The sequence below is a fragment of the Strigops habroptila genome, chromosome 4 (genome assembly GCF_004027225.2).
Source record: "Strigops habroptila isolate Jane chromosome 4, bStrHab1.2.pri, whole genome shotgun sequence".
Taxonomy (NCBI): domain Eukaryota; kingdom Metazoa; phylum Chordata; class Aves; order Psittaciformes; family Psittacidae; genus Strigops; species Strigops habroptila.
This window is the reverse complement of record NC_046358.1, coordinates 47,694,665-47,716,743: the sequence shown is the minus strand read 5'-3', so window position 1 is coordinate 47,716,743 and position 22,079 is coordinate 47,694,665. Positions and strand designations below refer to the sequence as shown.

Genomic DNA, 22,079 nt, shown 5'->3' with positions numbered 1-22,079 from the left:
TTACTGAAGTGACACTTTTATCACACGCACTGAAAAAAAATGTTAACATACTGCATAACGCTTCACCATGAAAACTGAATTTTACTTGCCTAAAAACCAAGAGCCTATCTGGGAAAATACCACCTTCTCATCCTTACTGCCTTGCATCTGCCTGTACTACCTATAATAGCAACACTCTCATCTGTTTCAGTTCTCCTCCTGACTTTACATTGATTGTATTCTCTTGTGATTAAGACATTATAGAGAAATACTACACTTTTTCCTAATCAGAAAAATAGAAAGCTATTAGCTGAGAAGACTGCTTATCGCTTGAGTGAAGTAGCTAAAGCACTGTGTGAGAGTGCAAACCTTAAAAATATAGTCTGAAATGTCCTATATTAAAAATCTTTTTTTTCCAACCAAAGAACCCCACAACTGTCCTGCATGTTTTTGCTCAGATAACAGAATTAATTTTCAAACCTCTCCTCATATGCCCTGCCTGAGCACCTCTTAGAAACCACTACTAAAATTTAATTTCCAACTATTCTTTGTAACTCTAAGGTATGTCAGAGGCAAATAAAACCCTTCGTGAGAAATTCAGGAGCCTGAGAAGACAATTTTGCTTCACAGCAAGAACATAATCCACATTCAGTTACAATGACCACCACGACGAGCATTAGAGAGAACATTTATGTAGTTATGGCTTAACAAAGGCTTTCATTTCATTGTACACCACAGGAAGAAGGTAAGCTGCCTTACAGAAAAAGCTGTCAATAGTAAAGGGTGAGAGCAGTTCTGGAGAGCTGTGAACAGGTAAGCAGTAGGATCACAGGGCAGCCAAAAGGAAAGCTGAGCTGTGACTTGGTGCCTGAAAACAGCAGGAAGATGGATGGGGAAAACACAAACCCAAACCCACCAAAACCACACCAACAAAACCCCACAGAACAGGGGCAAGAAAGATTTCACCAGCAGTTTTGCCCTGTAACACAAGTACAAGGCGGCGGCTAAGGTTTTCTTCACACCTTTGCATGCGTATTTCCTATACAGGAAAGGCCACTTTGTCACAAAGTCTCCGAAAAGAATGGAGGGACTTAAGTGTTTGCATTTTGGGGTTGCTGCTGACAAGATTGTTTTCACTCTATACTGAGCTCTCAATTTTCTTTAGCTCAAGGTGTCCTCCAGCCTTTTAAACAGTGGCCTGGAGCGATCTTGAGCCAGTCATCTCATCCTGGCCCTCCAAAGAGGCCTCTGCCTTGCAAGCTTCAGAGATTTCCCTGGGGGTGGGATGAAGGAAGAGGTAGCTCCAGGGCAATGCCAACTCCTAAACACTGTGGGAGACAGAAGCTGTCAAATGCTGCTCTCAAGCGGAGCTGTCAAATTATTTCTGTATTTATACCTCTCAACTCATTCATACCCATGTCCAAATCAACCCGCTAGACTGCCTCCCAACATCTCCCAGCAGTTTCACACTTCAGGCTTCCAGGAGACACTCAGATGTTGTGAAGAAAAGCAGCAAACACTTAAAATGTACTGCCTGCATTGCTCACACCCCATTGAAGATTGTCACTGTTCTTTGTTGGAGCTGTCACAAAACGCCATGCAGTAAATGACAAGCCAACTCCCAAAGCACTGCACCTAGTAAAAATTTAATATAATAAAACAAATTGAAAATGGCAACATTATTTTAATCGTTCACAATTAAAGTGGAAAAATTATAAGGCAGCCATTCATGGAATGATTTCGTGTACAAATGGTTTTGAAAAAGAGACATTAAAATTACAGTTCCATACATGGAGTCAGGTAAACAGCAATGACCAAGCAATGTTTTCCCCTAGAAGCCAAGGCTGCTAAGGGATGTAATAGAAAGACAGTAAGAAAAAAAAAAAAAAAAAAAGGACAAAAATAAAATAAAATTTTATTCTTAAAAGAGGTGAACAGGAATCTGAAATTTATCATATACTTCCCCACCATACTGCAACCATTCCTCCCCCCACCACCCCCAAAAGAATACAAATACACTTCCCTCCTCTTCTTCCCAAGTCCCAGCACAGAACGGGAAGGGAGTAGGAGCAGCAGCACCATTTATTCCACAGCATCTCTCATTCTGCATATAGCTGATATCACAAGGACACATCTGCTACTGTCAAAAGCTCCTTGAAAGCTCTGAACTAGTTCCTGAACAAACACAGCAGTTTTCCTGGGTCTCTTGGATAGCATTAGCCTTTTACACAATCCACCTGGAAACGGTTATTTGAAGTCAACAGTGGGTTCTCTGTTTAACACCCAGTCATTTGACATGCCACAACTATCAAGAATTCCTATCCTGGTGTCCATCTGCCATCCTCACTTAAGTTAATGTCCCTGCACCTTCTGCATCTGTCATCAGGTGCTAAAAGAGTAATATTTCCCTTCTTTACGCAAGGAACAATAGAAGAATTAGAACGGTAAGGAAAGTAGCTGAACACAGCAGGATCAACAGAAACAGCTTTAGTCCAATTCCTATCATCAATTAAGAATCATTAACAGAAAATACAGCTGATGAGAAGAGCATAGATTTCCTAGAGGGATTTACAGAAGGAAATGCACTTGGTTAAAGCATTACCTGCTAGACTTGCTGCCACCTACCTCACAGCAGAGAACATGGGCAGAGATGGCTATTACAGAGAGTAAGAGGAATTTGTTTGAACCAAGGTCCCCTGAGGAGTAGAAAATGATACCAGATTGCACTGACTACACATAGTGCCTGGATTTACTGTGGCAGATGGGGAAATAGGTAAAAACGGAGCTATGATAAAATGGACTATTTTAACTCATTAAAATACTCTGCTTCAAGAAAATAATCCTCCGTGTGAAACTAACAATTTGGAAAAGTTTGATCATTTAAAATTTCATATTCTCTTTATCACATAACCAAAAGCTTTCTTAGTCACTGCAGTTTCAGCTACAGAATTGAAAATAGTAGTTCAACACGGAGATAACAGAGGCAGCCAAAAGGAAATCCTACTGCCACTTCTAAATGGCTAGGAAAAAAAAATAAATAGCAGAAGTCTTCTATCACTTAACAAAGTTCCAAAATGAAAGTATTATCAGAATTTTTGTGCCAATTTTAAAGTGCCAATGTTTTAAATTAAAATCTTTCACCTGCTGCTATGACTTAGCCTCTCCAGTTCATTAATCATTAAACTGAATATTAGCCTTTCTGGTGGCTGCCCCACAAATTGGGAATAGGATCTGAGGGCCACGGGAAAAGGAAGACGACGAGATCTCTCAGCAGCAGCACCTCTGATGATTAATACTCCAGAGGTTACATCAGCAGTGAAAAGGCCGGCTGCTACATCCTCATCAGTGCACACTGATCCTTGTAAGAAGGTTCTATCGACACTGGAACAAAAGGCATGAAATGAGACCTTACCTATATACCTCCCAAAACTGTTGCTATTGTTATACACAGAATGAGGCAGAAGTGGAACACAGTCAGGATGCCATTTAACTAGTGGGGTGCAAGTGCAAGTGACAGATGATAGTTTAAAGAAAAAAAACAACTTACTGTTTCACATAACATAAGCATCTGGTGCTGCACTACACTATCTCCTGCTGCTGCTGCAGATCTTGCAAACTCTCCAGCTTCCGGAAAGAGTTACACGGGAAGATTAAGCAAGGTAAAATACTGAGATTATCAAGGAAGAATGTATTTAGGGGGAAATCAGGAAAAACACTGGGAGCTCTGGTGAAAACATCCCCGTGTATCATTCGCATGTCTCAGTAACCTGTATCACTGAACTTTTTAAACAGGTAACTTAGAAGTTGCATATATATGTTGTAAAAAAAAGTGCAGGAGAGGATCTCATCTATGCCGCTAATTTTGCAGTGGCTTTTCAGAACAGAATTAACTTTTGAAGGTCTTACGTCAAAAATGCTTGTTTAGGCCTGATATGCTAATTCTATCTGCAAATACTGTCTTGTGGGAAAAAATGATTTCTAAGAATTTTGCAGATTTTATATAGTAAAACACACAAATGAACAAGCACTCCCAGAGATCAATACTAGGTTCAATCCTGGGACACACCTGTACTGTTACAAAGCCAACAGACAAAGCAATCACTAGACCAAGAACAAGGCTATACCCATTATTGAATTACTAGACAAACAGGACAATGACAAAAATGTAAAGAAGTTTAAGAGGCACAATGGCCTATGTAGTACAAGTAACAAACAGCATGAGAAACAGACACACTCATTCAGATGGAAACAAGAAGCACTTCAGTTAAGAAGATATTTCAAGCCTTGAAAAATCCATTTGAAACAAAAAAAAAAAAACAAAAAAAACCCCTCCAAAAAAATATATTTGGCAATGGTATCTTTAAAAAGTGCAGACATTATAGCTTAAAAAGGGTACGGCATTGAGATGTTTTCCCCTAAAGAAACAATTTTATATTTAGTCTGCTCACATCAAGCTTTCCTGACTTTTCAATGCACCTCAGTTATTAAATATATTTTGCATAAGAGAAATGGTGTCTGACAAGAGAAGGCTGTGCCTTGGAAAGGAGGGATCTTCTATCACTCTTCTGCAGTGAAAGGCACCAGCAATTGGCAATAAGTCCTCCAGTAGATTCACCAAAACTAATGCTTACCAGAATAAGAGGCAAATGCAGAGTTCCCAAAGGAAAAACAAAATGCCTAACCGGTCCACTGAGAACCCAGCAGTCTGGGTATTTTGTTTGTGGGGTTTTTGTTCAGAACTGCTTTAGTAACACTTTGTACTCTATATGTAGCATAAATATTTAGTTAAACATCTTCTTTTGTTAGCCTTAACACCTTTTATTTAATGAAGAAAACCCACACCCCCACTGATTTCAGCAGTTCAGACTTTTGAAAATGAGCTAGTAAAGTTGTCTGGTCCCTCAACAACTGTTGCCATCAGATTTCTACTCTTCAGAGCCCAGAACAGATCGGTTTCAAAGGACGCTATGGTATCTCTTTCAACAGTAGCAGTAGTGTAATCACAGCACCCAATACTTAACTCCTGCTAATGTTTTTGGTGTCTTTGCTTTGTGGACTTGGCAGAAGACCATCTCCCAAGAAATAGTGCCTTTTAAAAGTTTATTAACAATTGCATAAACAATCAAAACACTACTCTCTTTGCTTCTATCCTTTGCCTTAATGGAATTCACCATAAAATTTGTTTGCACTTTCTTAACCAGCTGATTTCCTACTCTAATCCTATACTTTGTCTATACCACTTCTTTCCTATCAATCAGTGACACTTCTGTGACAATTGCCATGTTGTCCAGAGTTCCAAGTGTAGCCCATTTTTGCCATACAATTAGTGACAAACATCATAAGGACCAGTTGCATTGTCACGACAACAGAGAACCGATGGGGGAACCCCCCTTCTTCATTAGTAAGACTTCAACCTCTCACACAGCAGCCATCCTTTGTTTTTCCTCTCAGCTGTGAAAGCTGAATTGCAGGATACTTTGGTGATTGCAATTTCATGATGAGTCGCTATGTTCTTCCCTGCTCACCTTTCTTAAACTCCAAATTCCATCTTCCCTGAGAATAGGGCCAGAAGTAACAATTAAAATAGCAAATGTCTTCAGAAAAGAAAGTTACATAGAATTATGTCCGGCTGCCAAAGTACATTTTGCTACACTAAAAGCTTTCTCAGTATTCCTCATTTTGCAATCAAGGTTCCCTCTGAACTCCATAAAGTGGATGGGATGGATGATGGGTAAAAGACAATGATAAAAGGAGCAGCCGACATTTACTGCTCATGTCAGATCGAGGAGAACGGTGAAATTCGAGCATTTAGTGATGGTGTCCAATGGACAAAACTAGAGGAATAAGGCATCCTATTACTAGGGCTGCCACCTCCAGACGACTGAGTCCTTTTCCTCCAGTTGATTCAGGTTTGTGGCTATGAGCAATTCCTCCTACTTCTGGGAGGACATGAACTGTGGCAACATAAAGAAAAGTCCCAGCAGAAAACAGCATAGCAACTCCGGTGGCATTAACTTCTGAAAGGGCTTCTTTGCTGCTCTGAAATGGAAAAAGACAGAAAGAGCAAAAATAAGGGTAAGCAGAAGTTCTTCAACCAATAATAAAATTCTATAAGCAGCCAGACACAGTAGGATTTCTATCAACTCCTGTTCTCACAGAGACAATGGTGTAATGTGCTGCTTTGTGTCTTGCGCCTTATATGTAGCAACTGACATTCTAAAGTTAACACGTCAGAAAGACACCTCTCATCCTAGTTAGTTCGCTTTGGACTTCTAGGAATCCTTACAGAAGAAAAGAGCCATAGCCTGTGCTAAATGAAGCATCTTGTTTGACCATCTCACAGCAACATACAAGATGTCAAAATGACAAAGTGCACCTCATATTGCAAATCCACAAATTTTAGGAAGGACTCCCAAAACTTTTTTTCTCCACTTTTTCTAAACAGAGTTCGAATCAGATGGTAGCCTTTAAATATCTGGTCCTCTGCTGGTCAGATCAAGATTTGCTAGATTTAAGTCCCAAAACATCACTCATTCAATATTTCATTTGTACGTGCAAGTAAACACCCAAATCTTTTCCAGAATTTCCATGCAAACTTGATAAAGAAATGCATCTTCTGGATCAAAACTGAGCACCTCTTCAGGTTTGTACTAGGATTAAGATCATAGTACACATCATTACATGCAACGAAATGCAAATCCACTTGTGTCAGTTTCAAAATGCTTCTTGAACAAATTTCGAACTCAAATGTGATGATAGTTCTCAGGTTATTCTTCCAGACTGGAGATGCATCTTCTGCTCTGGAGCTACAAAACCACTGTGACAGCCCTTATGCCCTATCAATTCTCTGCAAAATGCAAACCCAACTCTTGGTAAGCCTACATCGAACGAATGCTCAAACAGCATTCTCATTTCTATTTAAAAACCCAACCCCGTCTGCTGGCTCCTGTACTGCAGTATCAAATATAAGTCCTTTCCAGCAAGTAAAGAGATTAGCCCAGATGATTTACTTAATCTTTCCTCTCATGCCTTGAGTTTCCTGAGATCACATTAGATTGTTTACAACACAACACCATAGTGTGCCACCAGCATGGCCCACGGCAATTAAAAATACAGGAGTGTCACAGGAAATGCTATGAAAAACAGAAGCATTTAGTTTGGACAGAGATGAGAGAGTCATATACAGTGACCCACTTCACAGGCCATTTGTTGTATAAAGCCAAGAGGGACTCTTCATCAGGGACTTTAGCGATAGGACATGGAGGAATGGGTTTAAACTTAAACAGGGGAAGTTCAGGTTCCATATAAGGAAGAAGTTCTTTACAGTGAGGGTGGTGAGGCACTGGAACAGGTTGCCCAAGGATGTTGTGAATGCTCCATCCCTGGCAGTGTTCAAGGTCAGGTTGGACAGAGCCTAGGGTGACACGGTCTAGTGTGAGGCGTCCCTGCCCATGGCAGGGGGTTGGAACTAGATGATCTTAAGCTCCTTTCCAATCCAAACCATTCTATGATTCTATGATTTTCTACCTGCATACTAAAATGCATGCAACAACACTGAAAATTCCTCAGTTATAATCACCAGGCAAAACCTAGTATATGAATAAATTTTTCACAGTGGGGAGCAGCAGAAAAAAGTCAGAAACCAGCCTTCTCCAAAAAGCTATGCAAAACTCTATGGAGGAGTTGTATCACTGGTTCTGATGGAAAGCATGGGTTATTTTTTATTTCACACATTCATATTGCTACCTTTTCATCTACTTTTTTTATCATCTCCATTCTGCTAAATTTTTCAAGAAGTTTGGAATAATGTTCTATGAAACTTACTGATTCCTCTCCCCAAACTGCACCACTAAGCTACATTTTAGGCAGAACAAATCACAGACCTACCTTGCTTAGCCCTAAGTATGTCACCATCGACATAACAGGTGCTGCTAACGCAAAGACCAGCAAGTGTTTTCTAATTCGATTCCGTTCCAGCCCAGCGTGCATCAGGAAGGAAACCAGGCCAAAGGCAGCTGGTGCCTGCAAAAAACAATATTCACTTGTAATACAATACCTTCTAAAATCCCCTGAAAACTGACATAAAGTTGAAATACAACTTGCTACACTGAAGTGCACAGAATTGGAAGAAATTCAGAGAGAGCACTAGCATGTTGCAGTTAACCCAAACACAACAGTATCCTGCAGACAGCCATACCTTAATAATCGTACCTAATGGAAACTCATGTTCTGGCTACCAGAGAGCACATATTTGTGTAGTCATTATAAATATTAAAATGTTCATTCTTACTTGAGTCATTGCTGTAATCCCCAAGTCTCCATAAACTTCTGTAATTTCTGTTTTCATCCTGATACTACTACGCAACCTTAGATGGACACGTTCTTTAGCTATAGCAGAAAAAAAAAAAAATCTACAAAATCCCCTAAGACAGATAACTGTCAGCCTTCACATGAACAAAGACTTAAGAGCTCTTTGACTAGTTCATCATTCAGTTTCATTTCTGTTCCCACTGGGAAGCAAACAAACACTTCCTTCTCCCTCTGCAGGCATTCAGTTTCTTATCCACAAGGCATAGCTGTCCTGCTACTCATGGAATTTACTACATTTTCGCTTGCATAAGGACAATAGCAATCCACCCTCACATTTTTCAGGTAAGACAAACTAAAAATATATTGAGCCGTTTAACACACCGATTTTATTTTTTTTTTTAAACCTAGAAGAAGGAAACCATGAGTGAAGGAAAAAAGCTTAGAAAGACGAAAGCACCAATCAGGATCAGAAGACTAGAAAAAAAAATAAAAAAGACATCAGAGAAGAAATGCATTTCTCTTTCAATACCAAAAATTTCTTGATAATCTTTCCTAGCAGAAATTTCCTTCTTCTAAATTCATACAATTTCAAAAGTCAGTTAATTTGAACATTAGGAGTAACAACAACAGGTTTCACTTGGCAATAGCCATAAATGAAGATTCACAGCAAGATGTGACGCTGATGTTGCCACCTCTGAAGACAGTTATGTAAACCACAAGTTTTGTATGAACAGTGAAAAGATATACTAGATCCAGCTTTCCTAACATTTTGACCATGCAATTATACATTCTGGAAGAATGTATGACTTACTACTGTAATATATGTATGTGCTACCGTAAGTCAAATATGCACCTGCACACGTGTTTAGAACCTACGTAGCTAATAGATATCTTTGCACAAACATATTCCCATCTTCAAGAACCATTGTTTGCTTGTTACCATCAGAAAAACAATTTTTTTTTGGCATATGACTGATGTTTAAGCTACTACAACAACGAAGGTAACCAGAAGTTACAATTTAGTACCCTGTTATTAAGTGGTTTCAAAAGACTAACCCTTGAAACAGTCAAACCCTAACAAATACACTTCTTAAAAACATTACAGAACAAAAAACCTGCTGTGATCAGCATAAAAGTACTTCTCCTCTTTGAATACACTAGCATGTACTTCTGTGCTCCATCACCTAGAACTTCTCTGAATACAACTCTTACAGCAGTAAGAATCTGGGAGATGGCTTGTTTGAAAAAACCAAACACACCACCAGACTAGCTTCACAAAAAGTCACATGAAGCTGCCACATGTTTTCATGGGCTATTCTTCTCTCCCTTCTTTTGAGACACTTTTCCCAACCATTGCAAGCAAGGCAGGCACTAAGCAGTGAGAATTCTCTCTCATTCATACTCCCTTCAGAGTTAGTACTCATGATTTGCTATTCTGTCACACATCATACCAGGGCTTTTTGGTCTTTGAAGCTGTACACTAACCTCTTAATTTCGATGGTGTTACACATTTCCGTATCACATCACCAAGGAAACTTAAGATCTTTAGTAATTTCCATATGCTTTAACAGTCTTTTAAAGAGCAAAAAAGATTTTTTTGGGGTGACGACTTACCTTGTGCAACATAATCGCAACAAACACTATCAACTGGACACTAGTCTGAGAAGTAGAAGCTGCTGCACCCAATGCAACACCATCAGCTGAAACAGGAGTGCAAATTCATGATTATTCCTCCACATCAATTTCAGCTTTCCCACCCCCCCAATAGCTGATGGTACAAAACATGTTGATTCAAGAAGTCCTGTTACTCAAAATGCCATTAACAATATCAACCTAACACTTCCCTTTGTTTGTTAAGCCACAATTTCAGGGTATTAGACAACCTTCAACAGGCACTGTGTCTGAATTTCCCAAGACTATAAAAAACATACTGAGAATCTATTCAGTACTGACACATTCTGACAAATTAGAATCAGGTAACAAGTTTAGTTATTTTAGTCTTCTGTATAGAAGTGGCTTCTAAATTAGAAAAAATCTGCTTTAGATTCTAAGAAAGAATTTTAATTACTACTCTTTAAATTAATTTTCAAATAAACTGTTGTAAATACTATTTTTTTACCATTTAACATAAAAATATTGTCTATATGAAATAGGAAATGTATTCTATATTAATCCTTCATATAAGGATATTTCATTTAGTGAAGAAATCTTTTTACCAACATCTTATGACTTATGCAGACAATAACCGTCAGCAGGAGAGATTCAAAAGCATATTTACACTACACATATACAGTGAAGAATTACAACATGAACATGGGTTGACTGCAACATACACGTAACTTTTTCAGCCCTTGCAAGTCAGCCCAAATGTTTGTCAAATCTTTGCGCTCCACACTATTATGTCCTTTTTTCCACAAAAGATATGTTTTTAAACTTAACAGATTTTTAAATACACAGGTCAGCTGACAAGCAAACCCAAAGGTGTTTCATACTACTTATCAAATGTGTTGGCATGTACTGAAATTCAGCAGCTAAAGCAGCCAGCAAAGGAATTGAAGAGGCAGAGTGAGCATCACACAACTTTTCACATAGGAAGAATAAAGAGTTACAATACTGTACCCAAACAAAACTCCATGAAACATTCTGAGCACTGGAGTATGTTTTCCCAATAAGTTTTGGGGAAGATCCTTAATTCTCCCCACCCTGTGTTTTTGTTGTTGGTTGGTTGGTTTTGGTGGGGGTTTTTTTGTTTGGTTTGTTTTTTAAATAAAAAGCCACCTTCAAGGAAAAAAAAAAAAAACCCAAGTGTTTCCATCACATCTAAAGATAAGCTGCACAGCAACAGAGTTCCTAGCTAACAGAAGTCCAAGTCCTAACAATAGGTCCCACATTACCTGCAGCATGAACTACTAGTCCTAGTGTTGTGGTGATTTTGGAGTTGCCTGATCTTGCAGCTTCTGGATCTGAAATGATCATAAGGAAAGTTAGGATAAAGAGAACAAATACATAAATTATACTGGAGAAATATGTATCACTGCATATGTGTCTACCAGCTGCTTAGGCAGTTATATTCAAAACTACCAGCTTCCGTATTTCCGCATTAGGTTTACCGTAAAATAGCCTGATACCTAACACTTCCAAATCACCTGAAGTTCTGTCAACAAGCGACAGAATCACAGACAATGCTTTGCAATTTACAGGATCATTAATACAGGCAGCAGCAGTTGTTTTTTTTTAACCTCCTGAAACCAAATGCTATAGTTCTGTGCTACCAAGGGGAAGAAAAGCTAGTTTTGCATGCCCATAATCCAGAGGTGCTTGAAGAGTCAGGATGATTTTTTTCCCCATGTAGCCCAATGTTGGCATTTTCCTCCAGGTGACAGTCTGAAGGAAAGCCTCTGCTGCAATGATTCTCTGACAATTCCTAACAAGCAATAAATTCTACTTGTCGCAGCAGCAGTTGCAAAGACTTCCCTCCGTTATTCATCACAGATGAGAAATGCCACCAGTGCTGCTTGAGATCCAGTGTTTTGCTGCAATTGTTTGACAACCACTCTGAGGACATTTGCAGGTTAGCTCATTACAAAGCACAACAGGGTAATGCCCACCACTACGCAATCAGCAGCAAAACTGTACAAAGAATCACTGCAATGAACAGAGCAGGCAAGTCCTACACGGGTATAGAAACCTCTTTTTGTTCAACTGCTTAATTCCAAACAGCTGAACAGCTGTTACTTCATTATACTAGTGGTCAGTATGCTGATGCAGGCACACTTACACAGCTACTTTACTAAGTCTGCGCTGTAACCAAAACAGAGTCCCGTCCTGTTCCTTTCTTCCTGTCCCCCCACCTCCAGTTTCTCCCCCAGTGCCCAGGCATCCACACAGTTGCCCAGTGAGTCAGATCAGGGAAGAGAGCTGGCTAACAACTAATGTATTCTCTTCAGTCAGATTGATCTTCTGAATCTAGGGGAGCCTATTTGAGCAATTCATTGCAAAAGCTGCACTTGGGTGACTGTGATGGAATACTGACACCAAATAGGAGGAGATATTCACAAAGAATGTTTCCTTTGAATTTGTTTTGGATTGCCCAGAACAAACAACACTCGGAGAGCCACATTTGGTTTCATGTCTCCATTCTGGCCAACAGAATTTTTACTGTGAGGGTGGTGAGGCACTGGAACAGGTTGTCTAAAGAAGTGGCAAATACTCCATCCCTGGCAGTGTTCAAGGCCAGGCTGGACAGAGTCTTGGGTGGCATGGTCTAGTGTGAGGTGTCCCTGCCCATGGCAGGGGGGTTGGAACTAGATGATCTTAAGGTCCTTTCCAACCCTAACTATTCTATGATAGTAAAATCCAGCCACTTATAAGACAACAAAACTACCAGATGTTGGTTCAAATGAGAAACATGCTTTTCTTTGGTAGTTTTAAGAAACATTACAAAAACACTACCACATTTCTTCTGATAGAAGTACAGACTAGATAAAACTTTACTTAATATCATATTTTATAGCATGTATCTCTAACACAAATCATAGTCAATTTTCTCCTGGTATTTGCTCTGATCAGAGACATTGGAAAAGGTCATAAACTGTACAAACCAAAAATTCTCCTGGCAGTTGCTCACCTGCACCCCCTTGTCATCCTTAGTGCCACTATTTCCTTTGAAAAGCTCTGAAAATCAGTTAGCCAAAACTGTGGCTCCATTTATGCTTCTCCAGGAGCACAGAGGAGTCACAGTCCCTGCACTGGCTTCCCATCTGCCCCACCACACTAACCCCATACAGGCATTTCAAGAGCTGCACTGTGAACTGCCAAGGATCCTACCAAAACATACCCCTCCACGTGTGTGTATGTGTGTGTTTTATGCTTCCTTCAAGACAAATTCCTTAATTTTTGAGGGACAATTTCCACCATCAGAAAAGATTATGTAGGAGAAAATGAGCAGCCAAAGGCAATAAAATACCTTTTCAGATGATAAAAACACCTTTGGTGCGTTCAGCCTTAGCATGAAGCCGTAGGCAGAAAACAAAGGCAACTGTAGGCATCTTTACAGTCTTGCAATGATGTTGAGATATCTTTGCTCTAAGCAGGCAGCATGTGGAAGTAAGTGAGGCTCTAGACTAGTATGGGAATATAGCTGCGCAGTTACAGTAAGGAACCAGGGCTTACATCTAGTCGTTTCTGGAGTCTTACTTAAGGTAACTTGTTCTATGCAAATTTTACCTACATGTGTGACAATTAAGTAGGAAAAACAAACGAAGATAAGACTAACCTGAAGTTTTTTGGAAAGCCAAAGAAATCCCCTATGGGTGATACTGTAAAACAGACAATAACTCAAGCGTCACTATATGTGCTCATACAGTTATTTCATGTTAGCGAAGCAAGCTCTCAAATTATGCTGAATTCCAGGATAGATTTCCAGCATAAACACTTCACCACAAACCTTGCTTTATGTTTGTAAAGCACCTACTAAAACTCTTGACATGACTGGTCAAATTAAATCCCAGTAGCATTCAAAAAAATTGCAACTTGCTAATTAAGACTAAGTCAATCAATCAGCAAGTCTAATTGAAGTGAATCTTTACTCACCATCTGTAGAGTGCACATGAGAGCTGCCTATCTGATCCACCAACAGCATGAAGACAAAGCCAAGGACAAGGGATACACCAATGTAGGCATGCAACCTGGAATGGTCATGGCCATACTCATGTGCAACTGGGATTTCTGCCACCTTCTCAGACTCAATCACATGCTGCATCTCACTCGCCGGGTGATGTTTCCCTGTGGCAGGTAAGCAAACAGATTAGGAGACAGAGGACTAAACATGGCCAGGCTGCTTTGTTTAAATGGTGCATTTTAAATACAAATTGATTGATCAAAAATTGCTGAATAATTCATTTTTTTAACTGAAGTTGCCAATTTTGTCAGTATTGAGAGATACTGTTAAGGAGATTAAGTCATAATCTTTTTTTAAGTGAGAAAATACAGAGTGAAGAAATAAAATAGGTTGAATCCACTGAGACCTAACGTGATATTTTAAGATTAACTTCATATCTCAAAGCATCAGTCTCCAGTTAAATAAGTTAGCATTGATACAGACTAGAACAACAATTAAGTCAGCACACTGTCCTACAAATGTCAGTACCATCCTAGAAACCTGAAGTCCAAGCCCTGGGGTTGAATGTTGTGTAGTTGTTTCCTTTTCCTAGACAAGCTTTAATTCTATGCCCCTACCCCAACTTATTTACTTTGTCTCACTGAGCTACCCTGAAATTACCTTGAATCAAGGTAATTATAATGTCTGAATTGATTATAATTGTAGTTCAGCACAGAGTATCTCTCCTGTTTCAAGCTTGCAGTTTTAAAGTTTACTCTAGACATTTTATTTTTTTAAGTGAGTGACAGTACAACTTTCATGTACATAACTTTATGGCAACAAACAAAATGAAGCAGAGCATACACTAGGGCTCCCCCAACATCTGTGGCTTAAGTGACAAAAGTAAAACTTTCGTCAATCTGGGGAGGTCTTTTGGTCGGCAACTACTTTTCAGAGGTTTTAGACATTAACAGCAAAAACTTGACTTACTCTAGTAACTTATCTTCTTGCTGGAGCATTCGTACATCTTTTTGGATGAGACACAATTGTAACATCTATCCCACTCTACAAGATGTTGGCCAGTACCATTACTACAGACAAAGCACATCAGAACAGGCTTGGTAGCCCTTGAAAGCGTTCACAAACTTACTTGCGCTGAATGAGAGTGATCAATAAAATAACTATACCACACAGGACTGTTGCCAGCCCTATTAAAAAGTTAACTTTGCTTCAGATCATTTCAAGCTATATGACATAGTGGGTGACTGAGGACAATCTTTGTGACAGTGTTTATTGCCAGAGGAATTTTATTTGCTGGTAACACTCAAACCAAGGTTTCACTACACATACACATATGTTTATGATCAAATAATAATCTGAACCATGATATGCTATTTGCTCTCAGCCTACAAGGTCAAAATTTAAAAGTTATTTATCCTGTGGCCTGTGGAAAAATACACAATAGTAAATTACTTTTGTATCAGTGACAAACACCTGTTCTGGTAACAAGCAACAAGTCTCAGAGTTAAATTACACTCAGAATTGGGAAAATAAAGACCTCTATCTTCCCTCCTGCTTTCCACCCCCACCTCGAAGTTATATGAATATACCTCAGTGTTCCTTTAGGCACCTTTCTAGGCTCAATTATGTTAATGTGTCAATTCAAACAAACCAAAAATGCACTGAAAGCTGTCAAGTTTTCACAATCTTAAGCTTAACTTTGATTATCCTATGTTTATTTGAAAAATATGAGAAATATTTTTTCCAGTTAAATCAATACTACCCATAAATTTTGCCTCTTTGCAATACAAAAAACTCTTTACAGACAGACAGGCTTTAGACACGATACTGTGAGTTAAGAATTGAGTCTGAATTCATTCACAGAACAAATTCTTTTTTCCTAGGTAAATACTTCCGATATTACTATTGAAGTAATGGGAAGCATCTTTTTTCTTCATGTATTAAACCTCAAGTTATAGAGCATATAGCTTTAAACAGCAGGCTGTACACTTCATACATGAACTGTATGCCCCATTTAGTGGAGGAAAAAAAAGCAATTATTCACAGCAATTATTTACTGCTAGCCATATCATTACAAGGAAACTTTCGTCTACTTCGAGTTAGAACTGAATGGAGAGCAAACACGTAACTACAGCTCATTAGAGACATCCTACATTAGAGTGCACAAATTACAGTACAGTATACAAGCATAATCAGAGGTTCTTTCACTTCTTGATAAACGATGATTTTATATATTATTCTTCCTTTTACTTTAAATCTAAGTACAACAACAAATTCAGTGGAAACTAAAACAAGACAAATTATAGCATATTACAAAAAAAGAAATTTAAAACAATGTAGAAACAAGGAAAAAAAAAATAAAGTAGTACAACATTACAGTTATCTCTCAATCCCAGATTAGCAATAATGGTACAGACACTTGCAACGTTCTCTACAGCTTCAACTTTATAGTTCTTTCTCCTGTAACCACTAAGCTGTTGCTGTTTACCTGCAGACAAACTTCCGATTCTGAGCATACTGGAAAAATCTGATACATGCAATGACAATATAATAGCACAAGCTAAAGCAAGCTTTAAAGCACACTCCAAACAGAGGTAATGAGCCCTGACTATTTAAAATAATGTCATAACCTCAAATTGAGGTTTACTAACACTTTTGGCTACAACATGTGCTCCACACTCATGTGCCTACATGACACATAATCACTGCTAGCTTTGAGCTATTCATTAAAGGTTATGAGGTTTTGAAGAATGGTGACAGCGGACTAGAATGGGATGCTTGAATATGGAACCACGTGTGGGTTATCTACTTGTAATGGATACCTTCACCCAAGAATGAAATGCCTCCTACTCTGTGAATTAGCCCTATATAATCACAATTTTCAGTCAAGTATATTAAGGTCACTTAATTCCAATATATTCTTCAGCTTCAAAGGAGGCAATTCTCATGAGGGAAAGAATGTAAAGATCTATAAAACACTTTCTGCAATTGCTTTAATTGAGAAGCAATCTAAACTACAGAAAGCAACAGCAAATCATCCACAATTGCATTCTCTGCCAACGGCATCCTTACACTTCCTATGAAGTTCCAGTCAAAGTTAAAGTTTAACTTTTCCCAGAAAAAGGGACACTGCACATGACGTGGCATAAACAGCTGTGGTCCCATGAGCAGTACAGTACCTGGACCAACAAATGACTGGATCACTCAGCAAGTCATCAATCCACAGCCTGATCACATCCCTCTGTCAAATCACCATAAACATGCAGTATCATGCCTACTGCAGTTTTGCAATCCTGTGATGGCTTTGTGTCATGATGCTGTGAAACCCTTCCATTAATCTCATGTTAAAAGCCCTAGAAACAAGATCCGGTACAGTCTAACAACATGACCTAAGTTGAACAAGGCCGGCTGGGTTTCGTTCTTACCCTCCAAAATGTCTTCATAAAGTGCATGTACTCCTTCTGGCACAATGACAGCCAAGGCAGTTCCACACAGCAGCCCAGCACCCAGAACAGTCACCAACTTTAATCTTTCCTGCAAGCAAGTACAAAACAAGTATCACCTTTAAGAATAAAAAAGCTTTCTTTACTCTCCAGAAGTCAGGGACAGAGAGGGAAGTTATCCATAAAATCTCTTGCTGATTTTAATTCAAGAGCACCAGTTACATAGTCCTATATTTCTAACAACTTTCTGAGAAGCAAACATATCCAGTGGCCGATGCAATCAAGTGAAGTAGGAAATGAAAATTAAAGATGATCCATTTGATTGCTTACATCAGACAAGAAATGAAAAGTAGCATACTTGAAAATAGCAAGAATTGTTATATTTGGCACTGATGATTATTTGGGCCTAATTTACCTGCTGGGGCCTCAAAATGTAAGGTCTGCAGAGACAAAGACAGACTGAAAGTGGCTGAATTTTGAAGCATGTCTGCAACTCTACATTTCATCTCCATTCTAGGTTTGTTTTCAGTATATTCTTCCTACTAGAAATTATACTTAAACATGCAAGTCCCTTAAAATCACTGCTAGGTATACCACAGCACAAGATAAATTGCCTGTTCCCAAAAAAAGCCAAACTAAATAATAAAATACAAGAAAAAAAAAATTGCCAAAGCAAAAACACGAAGACAAGAGAACTGATAATGTAAATGCAGCTACAGATACAAACACACTGGGCAATTAGGAGTGTAAACTGATAAGTCAGCTAAATGTATATAACATAAAAAAGAACGGACTTCCTTCAAAAACATAAAACTGTGGGGAAAAAAAAAAAAAAGTAATTTAAAAGAAAGAGCTCCAAAACCAGAATTATTAAAAAGGCTTACTCAAATGAGAGTTTGAATGATGGAACTGCACCAACTGATGGTGATGCTAACACACATTTCATGTCAGTCTTTTTCCTTTTTTTTAATCTGACTAGGAGATACATAAATGCAGAACAGTGTGTATGGGTTTTATAACTATTTCTAAGCCTTCCAGTAGCATTTTAAAACATAATAAAGACTTCAAAGGCACTTCATGAAATATAAAATGATATTCCACTCTTCACGTCATCAAATGCCATGGCAATCCCCTTTTCCCTGTGCAAAGACAGGTTTTAAAATAGATTTGTTACATAAGTATTGTATTTTTGCAATTAAACTATAATAAAAAGTACATAAACCTAATGTTTTTATAGTAAAATAGTTTAATTTGTATTTCATTAAGAATTTGTACAACAAGATTAAAAAACACACGTGAAGAGTTTAAAAGTACTTGCTACTGTTAGTAAGGGTTATCTTCCCAGTTCTATTCTAATCTGGGGGGAAAAAAGCTTATAGAAATATCACCCCTTCCGCACCCCTCCCAAACTGACTATATTCTGATTTACCAATATAAGAACAGTTTACTATTACCTTGTGACTACAACATTGACAGGCTAAAGTCAAAGCCATGTACTGAAAATCCAGTTATATAAACATCTAAAAGATTCTGAAACACAACAACTTGCAGAGGCTGTTTCCCACTGTTTCTGTAAGAGCCCTTATGGTATCACACATAGCAACCACGGGAGTTTAGATCCTCATAACAACTGTGCAGCACACATTCTGTGGCAGAACCATCATCATCTTCCATGCATAGTGAGATGTCTGGGTGCTACCAAAATACTAATGTTAAATACCAAGGACCTGGAGACAGAGATCAGTGTTTGACTAACAGGAAAACACTTCTTGCATATCCTTATTATGCCATCAGTTCTCCTTCATGCACCACGATGACACAAGCCGTTTAGTCTCACCCAAAGAGGCAACACTTGCCTAGGAGAAATAGGAGGCTCTAGAGAGATGCACAGCTAGCTTTCTGAAAGCAAGCCAATGTGACCATAAGGGAACAACTGCAGCATTAATGGGGAATATTCAGATTGTAATATGCAAGAGATGAAGGCACCTGCAAAGTTTCTAAAAGCATGCACATGGCATATACCACAACTATATGTGGTAAATTGTTATACAGTGGCAATCCATGTGAAAAGATAATCTTCAACATCCACTGTTGATAATGACATTTTGGAAAAAAAAAATTAAAAAAAAAAATAAATAGTATCTTACAAGGAAAACCAGGATTATCTTAATACTGCAGCACTATAATTTATTTTACATATGTATATAACACAGGAGAAATAAGCTTCAGAAGTAATACCAGTTTATTACAACTGCTTGCTTTTATTTGAGCATCTGTGAATTTTAAAGATCCATGAAAATAATGCAAACTAACAAGTTACTATTTCAAGAGAAGTCTCTGTGTCCTTTTCAGTACAAAATACTTGAGAGAACCTCAAGAACTGGTATAGTGTTATTTCAAGCCCCGAGTTAGCCCAACACAGTACTGCAAATTAGGATTAAGCTGAAAGAATACATCTGCACACAGAAATACAGTGGAGCTCTATTTAGTCTGTACCTTTTTACCACCAATATTTAGTCATACCTGGCTTTGCTGGAGCTTTATACTGATCTGAGTCAAGTGAAAAACTGAGTCAACGATTTCTGAGTTCAAAATACCACAATAAACTTGATTGCGCATGCATACACTATTAGTAAAATGCTGCACGCACAGAAGACTATGAAGTACATGATTACTGCTTATGCAGAACGTTTGTTTTGGATCCACAACAGAACTGTCGTTCTGCAGCTGCTAGGAGCCCCAAAAGGTTTAGGAGTCCCATGATTCAGCTATAAAAACACAAAAGAACCACATAAACATAGATGAAGAACACTACCTTCAAACACCACTGAATATAAAGTCTGATGCAAGAGGTGACTATCAAGCACATACATGAGAAAATTTAAAATTAAATAAAAGAGACAATATTGGCATGCTAGGCAGCACTCTCAGCAAACTTCCAAGAAAACCCTTCCTGGGCTTCAGTGCAAAAGTGAGTTTTGAAAAGTGAGACAATGGAAGCAACAGCGCTGAAGACACATAAGAGAAGGTCCATCAAAGCATCAGACACAGCACTGGTAAAACAGAACTATGCTAATGTTTATGTAAAGACTTCAGAAGACAGTCATGTTTCAACCATTTAGCTGAACTGTACTGTTACCAAACAAGATTCCCTTTCCTTCCGTGCTGCTGAGGGTCTACTGCTCCCAGAGCCTCCTGGTAATAAAGGGACCAAGGGACAGGTGCAACTAGCTCTGTGACTTGATGGGAGAACAACTCACATCTCACTTCCAGCACTTGGCTTTCCAAACCGCTGCTCCCAGTAGAAATGGGAAGTCTCTCATAAGAGAGCTCTTACTGCCATAGAGCAACTAGACTTTCACTACACCACACCTCTAAACAACAGTCGTCAATTAGAAAGAGAAGAACCCCTCGGGCATCAGAGGACATTAGGAGACTTCAAGACACCAACAATCATCATCACCTGCTTCAACAATCATTTCTTAGAAGCACCCAAGCACGTTTATTTCTGAACTACTGTACCCTTGGAAACTCATTCAATGTAGGAAAGCCTCCCTCTCCTTTAACAACATGCTATGTATCCAAGATATTTTTCCAAAAGAATGCCTTCAGTTACACAGGACAGAAACCTAACTTGAAGTTGCATTATAATCAAAGAGCTACAGTTTAACTATCAGCATCACAACCTGTGAACAGAACCATGAACCAGAACAAAGTTTTCCAAGAACATTCTCAGAATTGTTTTTAAAAGCCCTAATTTGAGTAGCCCATGGACACATAATAAGTTAATCTCTGAGCTCAGTAGTTTCTGACACAAGCTTCTAAGAATAACCATGTGCAGCTTCTATCATGTCTTTCCAATACATGCTGCAACATTGCTTCACCTGTGGCAGAGATGATTTGGCTCAAAACCGGCACGTTTAAATGGCTTTTACACACACTGTAAAAGACAAGCATAATTCCACACTGCAATTCTGAATGAAAATAAACACCGCATTCACAACTTCTTCAAAAAGCTTTTAAAGTCACGACACCACCCCTCACAGCACTAACTCTAGTTTCTCCCTCAGCAACCAAAACGCATTTCGGCGAAGCTGTCTTACCTCGGAAAAGTTAACTGCCAAAGGGATAATTCCTGCCACATAGCAGGCCACCAGCATGGCCAGAGACAGCAGGCAGATGGAGCGGAAGTCATCCATTTCGCTGCGTTCTGTCCGGTCCCTTAAAGTGAAATTCGAGAGCAACTTTTCCACCTCGTCCCGCACGCCTTAACCCGTGCAGACACCGAGCTCCCAGGAAGGGCTGCCAGCCATGTCTCTCTTGCCCGACGGCTCCGTCCGGCTCGGGCCCCAGCAGAGGCCCCTCCGGGCCGGGCGTACGGCAGCCGCAATCCCGCCGGGGCCGCCCGACACCGCTGCTGGGGAGCCCCGGGGCCGGCAGGCCCGGCCCTCACCTGAGGCAGCGGGACTTCCCCCTGCACCTACCGCCCCCAAGGAGAGACGGGGGAGGGGGCTACAGCGGGCGGAGAGGCGGTCTAAGAGGGACGGCGTAAAGGCGGGGAGAAGGCGCAGGGAGCCGCAGAACCGATGCCTCCGCTCGCCGATCCCCGCCGCTGCCTCGGAGGCCAAGTGGCACCTCCGCGACCCAGCGCTTCCCCTTCCGGGGCTCACCCCCACCCTCCCCGCGCTTCCCGACTTCAAGATGGCGGGCGAGACGGCGCCCGCCCA

General features: G+C 39.5%; 1 protein-coding gene across 1 annotated transcript; it reads right to left on the bottom strand.

Moving 5' to 3' along the window:
• Positions 1-1,922: 1,922 nt before the first annotated feature.
• On the bottom strand, positions 1,923-22,058 carry SLC39A9 (solute carrier family 39 member 9). Its single transcript, XM_030481825.1, has 7 exons — positions 21,456-22,058; positions 17,335-17,443; positions 13,882-14,073; positions 11,184-11,252; positions 9,904-9,989; positions 7,867-8,001; positions 1,923-6,018 (listed from the first exon to the last, which is right to left on the bottom strand). Exons 1-7 carry the CDS (start codon positions 21,549-21,551, stop codon positions 5,788-5,790), a joined length of 918 nt encoding a protein of 305 aa, XP_030337685.1. The 5' UTR covers positions 21,552-22,058; the 3' UTR covers positions 1,923-5,787.
• Between the last annotated feature and the right edge of the window lie 21 nt (positions 22,059-22,079).

Bases quoted from the DNA above. Each gene is read 5' to 3' on its own strand.
- SLC39A9 (XM_030481825.1), bottom strand. From the start codon at position 21,551: ATGGATGACTTCCGCTCCATCTGCCTGCTGTCTCTGGCCATGCTGGTG. The intron at 9,990-11,183 runs GTAATGTGGGAC...CTCCTGTTTCAG, and splicing joins ACTAGTAGTTCATGCTGCAG to CTGATGGTGTTGCATTGGGT. The intron at 8,002-9,903 runs GTAAGTCGTCAC...TGTTTTTTGCAG, and splicing joins TTGCGATTATGTTGCACAAG to GCACCAGCTGCCTTTGGCCT.